This window comes from Gopherus flavomarginatus, chromosome 1 (assembly GCF_025201925.1).
Source record: "Gopherus flavomarginatus isolate rGopFla2 chromosome 1, rGopFla2.mat.asm, whole genome shotgun sequence".
In the NCBI taxonomy this organism is placed as follows: domain Eukaryota; kingdom Metazoa; phylum Chordata; order Testudines; family Testudinidae; genus Gopherus; species Gopherus flavomarginatus.
In genome coordinates this window covers 53,296,267-53,306,515 of record NC_066617.1, presented here as the reverse complement: position 1 = coordinate 53,306,515, position 10,249 = coordinate 53,296,267, and the positions used below count along the sequence as shown (strand labels likewise).

The 10,249-nt window shown below is 45.9% G+C and overlaps 1 protein-coding gene across 1 annotated transcript; it reads left to right on the top strand.

Moving 5' to 3' along the window:
* The first annotated feature begins 229 nt into the window (after positions 1-229).
* Positions 230-2,160, top strand: LOC127042887 (uncharacterized). The gene is made up of 2 exons (XM_050936392.1): positions 230-935; positions 1,583-2,160. The coding sequence occupies exons 1-2, from the start codon at positions 434-436 to the stop codon at positions 1,627-1,629; spliced, it is 549 nt and encodes a 182-aa protein (XP_050792349.1). The 5' UTR covers positions 230-433; the 3' UTR covers positions 1,630-2,160.
* Positions 2,161-10,249: the final 8,089 nt, after the last annotated feature.

Genomic DNA, 10,249 nt, shown 5'->3' with positions numbered 1-10,249 from the left:
TGGTAAGCTAAGGCCTGGTCTACACTATGATTTTAGGTTGAATTTGTCAGCGTTACCTCGATTTAACCCTGCACCTGTCCACACGATGAAGCCCTTTTTTTCAACTTAACAGGCTCTTAAAATTGATTTATTTACTCCAGCTCTGACTAGGGGATTAGCGCTGAAATCGGCCTTGCTGGGTCGAATTTGGGGTAGTGTGGATGCAATTCAACAGTACTGGCCTCTGGGAGCTATCCAAGAGTTCTCCATTGTGACCACTCTGGACAGTGCTCTCAACTCAGATGCACTGGCCAGGCAGACAGGAAAAGTCCCATGAACTTTTGAATTTCATTTCCTGTTTGGCCAGCGTTGCGAGCTGATCAGCACAGATGACCATGCAGAGCTTATCAGCAGAGGTGATCATGGAGTCCCAGAATCACAAAAGAGCTCCAGCATGGACCGAACGGGAGGTACGGGATCTGATCACTGTATGGGAGATGAATCCGTGCTAGCTGAACTCTGTTCCAGTAAACGAAATGCCAAAACATTCGAAAAAATCTCCAAGGGCATGAAGGACAGAGGTTATAACAGGGACTCGCGGCAGTGCCGTGTGAAAATTAAGGAGCTCAGACAAGCCTACGAAAAAACCAGAGAGGCAAATGGCCACTCCGGGTCACAGCCCCAAACATGCCACTTCTATGATGAGCTGCATGGTATTCTAGGGGGTGCAGCCACCAGTACCCCAACCATCAATGGAGTAGGACGCAACACGGAAACGGGTTTTGGGAATGAAGATGATGATGAGGAGGAGATTGAAGTTAACTCAAAGCAAGGAAGCGGAGAAACCGGTTCCCCCAACAGCCAGGATCTGTTTCTCACCCTGGACCTGGAGCCAGTAACCCCCAAACCCACCCAAGGCAGGCTCCTGGACCCTGAAGGCAGAGAAGGGATGTCTGGTGAGTGTACCTTTGTAAATATTAAGCATGGTTTAAAAGCAAGCGTGTTTAATGATTGATTTACCCTGGCATTCACAGCGAGTACAGCTACTGGAAAAGTCTGTTAACGTGTCTGGGGATGGAGCGGAAATCCTCCAGGGACATCTCCATAAAGCTCTCTTGGATGTACTCCCAAAGCCTTTGCAAAAGGTTTCTGGGGAGGGCAGCCTTATTTCATTGTCCATGGTAGGACACTTTACCACGCCAGGCCAGTAGCATGTAGTCGGGAATCATTGCAGAACAGAGCATTGCAGCGTATGGTCCTGGTGTTTGCTGGCATTCAAACAACATCCGTTCTTTATCTCTCTAGTATATCTCAGAAGAGTGATATCATTCATGGTCACCTGGTTGAAATAGGGTGGTTTTATTAAGCGGACATTCAGAGGTGCCCATTCCTTCTGGGCTGTTTGCCTGTGGCTGAACAGAAATATTCCCTGCTATTAGCCATGCAGTGAGGGGAAGAGGTGAAGCCATCAAAATGCGACTTTTTAACAAAAGTACATATGCTATGTAATGTTAACAGCAAGGTTTACCGTGAAAGAGTGTACCTACTGTTCTCTAAAATATGTCTTTTTAACTACCACTCTCCCTTTTTTTCCCTCCACCAGCTGCATGTGTTTCTCCTTCCCAGAGGCTGGCAAAGATTAGAAGGTGAAAAAAATACACTCAGGATAAAATGTTCTCTGAGCTCATTCTGTCCTTCCACACTGACAGAGCACAGCAGAATGCATGGAGGTAGACAATGTCAGCGTGCAGGAAAGCACACTATGAACATAAGGAGAGGTGGCAGGCTGAAGAGAGTAAGTGGCGGGCTGAAGATGATAGGTGGTATCAGCTTGCTGACAGAAGGCAGGAGTCAGTGCTCAGGCTGCTGGAGCATCAATCTCATATGCTCCAGTGTATGGTTGAGCTTCAGGAAAGGCAGCAGGAGCACAGACTGCCACTACAGCCCCTGTGTAACCAACCGTCCTCCTCCCCAAGTTCCATAGCCTCCTCACCTAGATGCCCAAAAACGCAGTGGGGGGGACCTCTGGCCACCCAGCCACTCCACTCCAGAGGATTGCCCAAGCAACAGAAGGCTGGGATTCAATAAGTTTTTAAGTTTTAAAGTGCAGTGTGGCCTTGTCCTTCCCTCCTCCTCCACCCCACCCACTGTTTCCCTCCTCCCCCACCCCTCCCAGGCTACCTTGGCAGTTATCCCTCTATTTGTGTGATGAATTAATAAATAATGCATGAATGTGAAACAACAGTGACTTTATTGCCTCTGCAACCGGTGATCGAAGGGGGAAGGGTAGGGTGGTTAGCTTACAGGGAAGTAGAGTGAACCAGGAGTGTGTGTGTGGGGGGTCACCAAGGAGAAACAAACAGAATTTTCACACTGTAGCCTGGCCAGTCATGAAACTGGTTTTTAAAGCTCCCTCCTATACTCTTCTAACTGCCCTGTTGTCTGGCTGCACGTAATGAGCGGCCAGACAATTTGCCTCAACCTCTCACGCAGCCATAAACATCTCCCCCTTACTCTCACAGATATTGTGGAGCGCACAGAAAGCACTAATAACAATGGGAATATTGGTTTCACTGAGGTCTATCTGAGTCAGTAAACTGCACCAGCTCACTTTTAAACATCCAAATGCACATTCTACCACCATTCTGCACTTGCTCATCCTATAGTTGAACAGCTCCTGACTACTGTCCAGGCTGCCTGTGTATGGCTTCATTAGCCATGGCATTAAGGGGTAGGCTGGGTCCCCAAGGATAACTATAGGCATTTCAACATCCCCAGTGGTAATTTTGTGGTTTGGGAAGAACGTCCCTTCCTGCAGCTTTTGAAACAGACCAGAATTCCTGAAGATGCGGGCGTCATGTACCTTTCCTGGCCATCCCACGTTGATGTTGGTGAAACGTCCGTTGTGATCCACCATTGTTTGTAGCACCATTGAAAAGTACCCCTTTCGGTTTATGTACTTGCTGGCTTGGTGCTCCGGTGCCAGGATAGGGATATGGGCTCCGTCTATCACTCCTCCACAGTTAGGGAATCCCATTGCAGCAAAGCCATCCACTATGGCCTGCACATTTCCCAGAGTCACTACCCTTGATATCAGCAGCTCTTTGATTGCATTGGCTACTTGGATCACAGCAGCCCCCACAGTAGATTTGCCCATTCCAAATTGATGCCCGACTGACTGGTAGCTGTCTGGCATTGCAAGCTTCCACAGGGCTATCGCCACTTGCTTCTCAATTGTGAGGGCTGCTCTCATCTTGGTATTCTGGTGCTTCAGGGCAGAGGGAAGCAAGTCACAAAGTTCCATGAAAATGCCTTTACGCATGCAAAAGTTTCACAGCCACTGGGAATTGTCTCAGACCTGCAACACTATGCGGACCCACCAGTCTGTGCTTGTTTCCCGGGCCCAGAAGTGGCAGTCCACAGCATGAGCCTGCCCCATTAACACCATGATGTGCACATTGCCGGACCCCATACTTTGTGAGACGTCTATGTCCTCATCAGTCGCGTCACCATGCTGCTTGTCGCCTCCTTGCCTGGTTTCACTTTTGCAGGTTCTGGTTCTGCGTATACTGCAGGATAATGTGTGTGGTGTTTACAGTGCTCATAATTGCCGCGGTGATCTGAGTGGGCTCCACATTCCCAGTGCTGTGGCATCTGCACTGAAAAAAAGTGCAGAACGATTGTCTGCCGTTGCTCTGATGGAGGGAGGTGGCAACTGACGATATGGCTTATAGGGAATTAAAATCAACAAAGAGGGTGTCTTTGCATCAAGGAGAAACACAAACAACTGTCACACAGAATGGCCCCCTCAAGGATTGAACTCTCAAAACCCTGGGTTTAGCAGGCCACTGATTTCACGGAGGGATGGGGGAGCAAATGAATAGAAATGAATACAAAACAAATCTGGTCTATTTCTTGTTTTGATCCACTCCATCTATCTTGTCAAGTATCAGAGGGGTAGTCATGTTAGTCTGGATCTGTAAAAAGCAACAAAGAGTCCTGTGGCACCTTACAGACTATCAAAGGTATTGGAGCATAAGCTTTCGTGGGTGAATACCCACTTCGTCAGACGCATGTCTGTGTCTGACGAAGTGGGTATTCACCCACAACAGCTTATGCTCCAATACTTCTGTTAGTCTATAAGGTGCCACAGGACTCTTTGTTGCTCCACCTATCTTATACATCTTAGGCTGGCAGCACACAGTGCAGTATAACTGCTAGCTGTCATCATCTCCTGAGTGCTTGGCAGATGCTGCATTATAATTGCTAGCCATCATCATCTCCTGGGTGCTCACCAGAAGACGGTGCAGTACGACTGCTAGCCATCGTCATCTGCTGGAAGCTTACCAGAAGATAGTGCAGTACAACTGGGGAATGACCTGGATGAGTCACTCCCATGTCTGCCCAGGTGCCCCAACCAACCTTACTGAGGTCGGCTAAAAGGGCACCCACGAGTACCACCATGATGATGGCTACCATTCATAATGCACTGTCTGCTGCCAAAAGGCAATGAGTTGCTGCTGTGTAGCAATGCAGTCCCACGTCTGCCAGCACCCAGGAGACATATGGTGACAGTGAGCTGAGCGGGATCCATGTTTGCTGTGGTATGGCATCTGCATAGATAACCCAGGAAACAATTGTCTGCCGTTGCTTTCACGGAGGGAAGGAGGGAGAGGGGGACCTGATGACATGTACCCAGAACCATCTGCAACACTGTTTTTGCCCCATCAGGCATTGGTATCTCAACCCAGAATCCCAATGTGCGGTGGAGACTGCGGGAACTGTGGGATAGCTACTCACAGCTACCCACGGTGCAACGCACTGGAAGTTGATGCTAGCCTCGGTACTGTGGATGCAGTCCGCCGAGTTGATGCACTTAGAACATTTTGTGTGAGGACTTGCACAATCGACTGTATAAACACTGTTTCTAAAAAAAGACTTCTATAAATTCGATCTAATTTCGTAGTGTAGATGAATTGTTTCTTTTGGTTTTGGTTCTTCATGTGTTTAAGGAGCAGGACTTTGTACATTACTTGTAAATGAACAGGATGGCACCAAAGACAGACTGTCAATTTCTGCTTCCAACTGGAACATCTCCAGGGCCCCAAAATTTAATTAGCTGCTCCGGGTGAAAAACGGCAATAATACTGTGAAATTTATCTGTTCACTTGTATAGGAAGTTTGGTATATTTCTAATGATGAATAACAAATATATAGCACAAATTCCTGGACAAAAATGGCTGGATTCTTCACTCTGTTACACCAAATTTTTACAGTGTAATCCCACTGAAGTAAGTCAAGTTATATTGGCATAAAACTTGTAACAGAGTGAAGAATCAGATCCTGTGGGCCACATCCTTTGTGCAGCGGTAGCTGTAAACCACCTTTCCACTCCCATGATCTTGAAGCCACCAGTGGATGAAATGCCCCCTGCTATAATTTTATGGCCGCTGCAATAGTACCACAAAGGGAACTGAGTTTGCTCAGGGCCTCACAGGGTAGGTATGGAGTGGTTAACCCATGGCATTTGCTTGAAGCTTTAAGGACAGGTACTATTCATGTAAATCAAGAGTACATGTGTTTGGATCAACTTGTTAAACCCATGCATATTTCATGTAGGATCAACTATATAAAGAAAAAAAAAGAAACTTTCCAGCGCTATTAGAAATGTACCAATGTTGATTGAATTATACCTTTATTACTAAAGAACTGCTTTTGCCAGCTGGTGAGTGGAATGTCTAGGACTCTGCCTATTGCTCTTTCACAGCATGGTGACAACTTCATAATGAAATCAGAAATTCATAGAGGCATAAACACAGCTGTTTATGCCCATAAAATAAGTGATTTACAAGAAAAGGCATAATCAGTAGTATCGAGTGTTTTGTCAATTACATTAACAACAGAGAAATAGAAAATGGTGCCTATTTGACAAGAGACCATTTTCAAGACATTACATTTGCATAATACTAGTTTTCTTGTACTATGAAAAGCAATGAGACGTCATAAAAAAGATGTATCCATTATTCATGAATTTAAATAATCTGACTTGCATGGAAAAATAAGGCTGAACCAGATTTTATATTTGTAGACTTGTCTTCTCCTTAAAAAAAATTACAGGCAATTATTGTTTATATTTTAACTAATCCTGTTGCTTGGATTGCTGATATTCCATTTAATAGGATCATGCAGTTAGTAAATTAAATATTTTCTTATTAATTCCAACGTAATTGACACCTTACTATGAGTCAGGGCTCAAACAGTAAACATCTATGACAGAATCATCCCATCACATCTGCTGGGCAGATTAGGCATAAGTGTAAATGATGAGAATTTAGATTTGTTGCAGTACACATGGCTTATCCAGATGCTTCCATACTCCAAACAGAGATATGAACAGCCTGCTCACCAAGCCCATGTTGGCGCCATCAGATCATTAAAAAAAGAAGTGGTTTGGCCAAAAAATAAGGCTATGTTTTTCCATCATTCTAGGTTTCTATATCAGGCTCATTCATCTCAGGATAGGCATGTGATGGGTTTGATCACAGAAACCCGCTTGGGATTGTCACCTGATGTGCTGAGACTACCTCTGAGCCTGTTTTCTCCGCCAGTTTGGGCCTCCAGAACCCTGCCTTGTTGAGTCAGACACGCCAGTCTGCTCCAACACAGACCCAGGGTCTGAACCATGAGCCCTAAAGCTGCAGACTTAACTGAAAACAACTTAAGAAGTGCTCCTGTCTCTAGCACCAAGACACCCAGCTCTCAATGGAATTCAAACCACAAATAAATCCGTTTTACTCTGTATAAACCTTATACAGGGTAAACTCATAAATTGTTTGCCCTCTACAACACTGATAGAGAGATATGCACAGCTGTTTGCTCCCCCAGGTATTATTTACTCTCGGTCAATTAATAAGAAAAAGTGATTTTATTAAGTACAAAAAGTAGGATTTAAGTGGTTCCAAGTAATAACAGACAGAACAAAGTAGGTTACCAAACAAAATAAAACAGAACATACAAGTCTAAGCCTAATAAATTAAGAAACTGATTACAGATAAAATCTCACCCTCAGAGATGTTCCAATAAGCTTCTTTCACAGACTCCTTCCTAGTCTGGTCCCAATCCTTTTCAGACCAACGTTGTAGTTTATGGCCTGGGTTCAGCAATCACTTCCACCCCCGTAGTTACTGTCCTTTGTTCCAGTTTCTTTCAGGCATCTCTTTAGGGTGGAGAGGCCATCTCTTGAGCCAGCTGAAGACAAAATGGAGGGGTTTCCAGGGCCTTTTATATTCTTTCTCGTGTGGGAAAAAAGGTTTTTTTTCCTCTGTGCAAAATCACAGCAAAAAGATGGAATTTGTAGCCACCTGGGTAAGTCACATGTCCATGCAGGCCAATATCATTGTTTAGATGTTAGTTTGAATGTTCCCAGGAAAGCTCAGATGTGGATTGGTGTCTCCCAAAGTCCTTTGCCAATTAAGTGTTTCTTAACTGGGCACTTACTGAGAATAGTCCTTTCTCAAGAAGCTGACCAAATGCTTCACTGAGGCTACTTAGCATCAAACACATTGAGATACAAGTACATAGCCAATATTCATAACTTCAAATACAAAAATGATGCTCACATACAGACAGCACAATCATAACCAGCAAACTACAACCTTTCTATAAACACCCCACTTGACCTCCTCTGTACAAAACCTGGTGCAACCATAGAACCTTTGTTGCAACAATGATCTCTGTGGTCACAATTCATGTCAATAACATCACAAGGCATGGTGAGGGGAATAACTAGAATGATGAAAGGATGAAACACAGATTAAATGTGTCCATTTTTTTTCACCTCACTGACGTGAAACCTGATATGAGCTTCATTTCCCAGCACTACAAATCTGGATTCTACTGTTGCAGCGTGGGAGAATAAACCAAGCAGGCCTTGCCGAACGAACAGACTGTAGCTCTGGGTGGGAGGAACGAGTTCCAAAGTAGAGAGCCACTCATCAGAAATCTGCTATAGCCACCCTCTTCCTATTTAAATTAAGGAGCTGTTGGCTTGGGCACTTCAGCTGATATCGGTGACCAAGGTATCACAGAAGAAGAAAGGCAGTCCTTAAGGCCAAACCCTTTAGAGCAGAGGTTCCCAAAATGAACTATGGACCACCAATAGTGGACAGTGATGTAATAACTACCCATCTGGGACGTTTCCTTCTAATCCCCATCAGTTAGTGGCCAGTTTATGCCCTGAAGGATGAGGGCTCATAGTTCTTATATAATCCTTCTTCTAAACCTACTAAACTCTTGGTTTGAATGTTAGTTATAGTGTGGCAACGAGTTCCACAGGTGAAATATGTCCTGGGTAAAAGAACATTTCCTTTTATCAGTTGTAATTTGTTCCCTTTCTGTTTCTACGAGGCTATCAACCCTGTCTAAGAGATTTGGGTGCTCAATTTCCATTAAAATTATTTTGAAAATCCCACCCAGAATGTCTGCTAGCTCTTCTTTGAAAGATCCACGTGAATTCCACTTCTGGTGCGCATGACCCCCAGGCATGCAAGATTGGATTATTTTGGCCATCCATGTCTGTTGGAGTCAGGAATGAGACCCAAGGGAGGCGCAGCGCCCCCGTGTTGAACTCACCAGGCTTCTGTGTTTGGATCCAAGCACTAGAGCTGTGAGCTTTTCCACTCCCTTGGATCTGGTCTAGGGTTGTCAGGCATTTGGTTTTCGACCGGAACGCCCGGTTGAAAAGGGACCTTGGCAGCTCTTGCCAACTGGGCTGTTAAAAGCTGTTAAAAGACCAGCCTGCCTCAGTCTCCTCATCACTCTTGAGCATTTTTTGAGATTTTGTCTGTGTCCTTTCAGGATCTCATGTCTCTTTTGAACCTTACTCCTCCAACTCTGTGTTCTTGTCTCCTGCCCTAAGCTCTGTTTGTGTTTCTAACCCTCCCAGACTTCATGTTCTTAAAAGCTAGCACTAACATCTTGGTTCATTGTTCCTTCTCTTAGGGAGAAGGAATCTAAAAAACTGGAATTGTTCAGCAGAAAGGTCTACTCCTCCACTAGTTTTCAGATGTGCATTTTGAATTATCAGGCCCTTTTGTCAAAATATTGACTACCCGAAGTGGAACAAAGTGTCACAATTCATAGAGGAGCTTCCGGAGGAACATAGAGAGGAGTTGAAGTCTCTACCACCTAAAGGACAGTTAGTGGCCTACTGTTATATGCAGGGGTTCGTAGCTCCAGTCTTCTAGAATACTCACTGAGGTCCAAATGACCATTGCGAACCTGCCACTTGTAAGTTGTGAACCACTTAATGCACAAACCGATGAAGCCCTTCATGTGTCAGAAGTTTCAAGAGATGTCCTCCATTTGTTGTGTGTTTACCAGGGATCTCAAATTCAAATGACCACAAGGGCCACATGAGGACTAGTACATTGGCCTGAGGGCTGCATCACTGACCCCCAGCCCACTGCCCTGCCCCTGCCTCCACTCCACCCCTTCCATGAGGCCCTGCCCCTACACCGCCTCTTCCCACCCCTTCCCTGCCCCTGTTCCAACCCCTTCCCCAAAGTCCCCACCCCAGCTCCGCCCCCTCCCTGTCCTTATTTAAACCCCCTCCCCAAATCCCCGCCCCTGCCTTGCCTCTTTTCTGCCTCCTCTCCTCCCTCCTCCCTCCTGGAAAGCACGAAGCACCGCCAAACAGCTGTTTGGTGGTGGGAAGCGCCTGGAGGTAGGCAGCGGAGTGGAGACATGGTGCACTGGGGGTGAGTGGGGGACGGTGGGTGAGGGAGCTTGGTGGCTGCAGGAAATAACTTGGGGCGGGCTGGGGGTTTTGACCTGTTTCCTCCTCAGGACTGGAGTGTATACACCAGGGGTCTCATGCAGGATGTGGGATGCATGCGGCCCACGGAGTTACTTGCTGCGGCCCACAGGCCACATGTTTGAAACCCCTGGTGTATACACTCCAGCCCTGAGGAGGAAACAGGCCAAACCCCAAAGCTAGAGGCCTCTGCTTAATATTATTACAATCCCCTGAAGGCAGTTGGAACCACCGAAGACAGTTCCAGTGCAGAAGGCTTTCTGCCTCTTTCTTCTCCATCAGCTTGGAGGGTAGAGGGAAAGTCAGGCCTTTACGGTAGGTCCACCTTACACAGTGTTCCATAAAGATAAGGTGACTCGTAGGGCTTGCCCCACGTTCTTTCCTAGGTTGTTTCTGATTTTCATTAAAATCAGTTGAGTTGCCGCCCAATGTTTTTTCCCAAGCCTCATTCAAAAG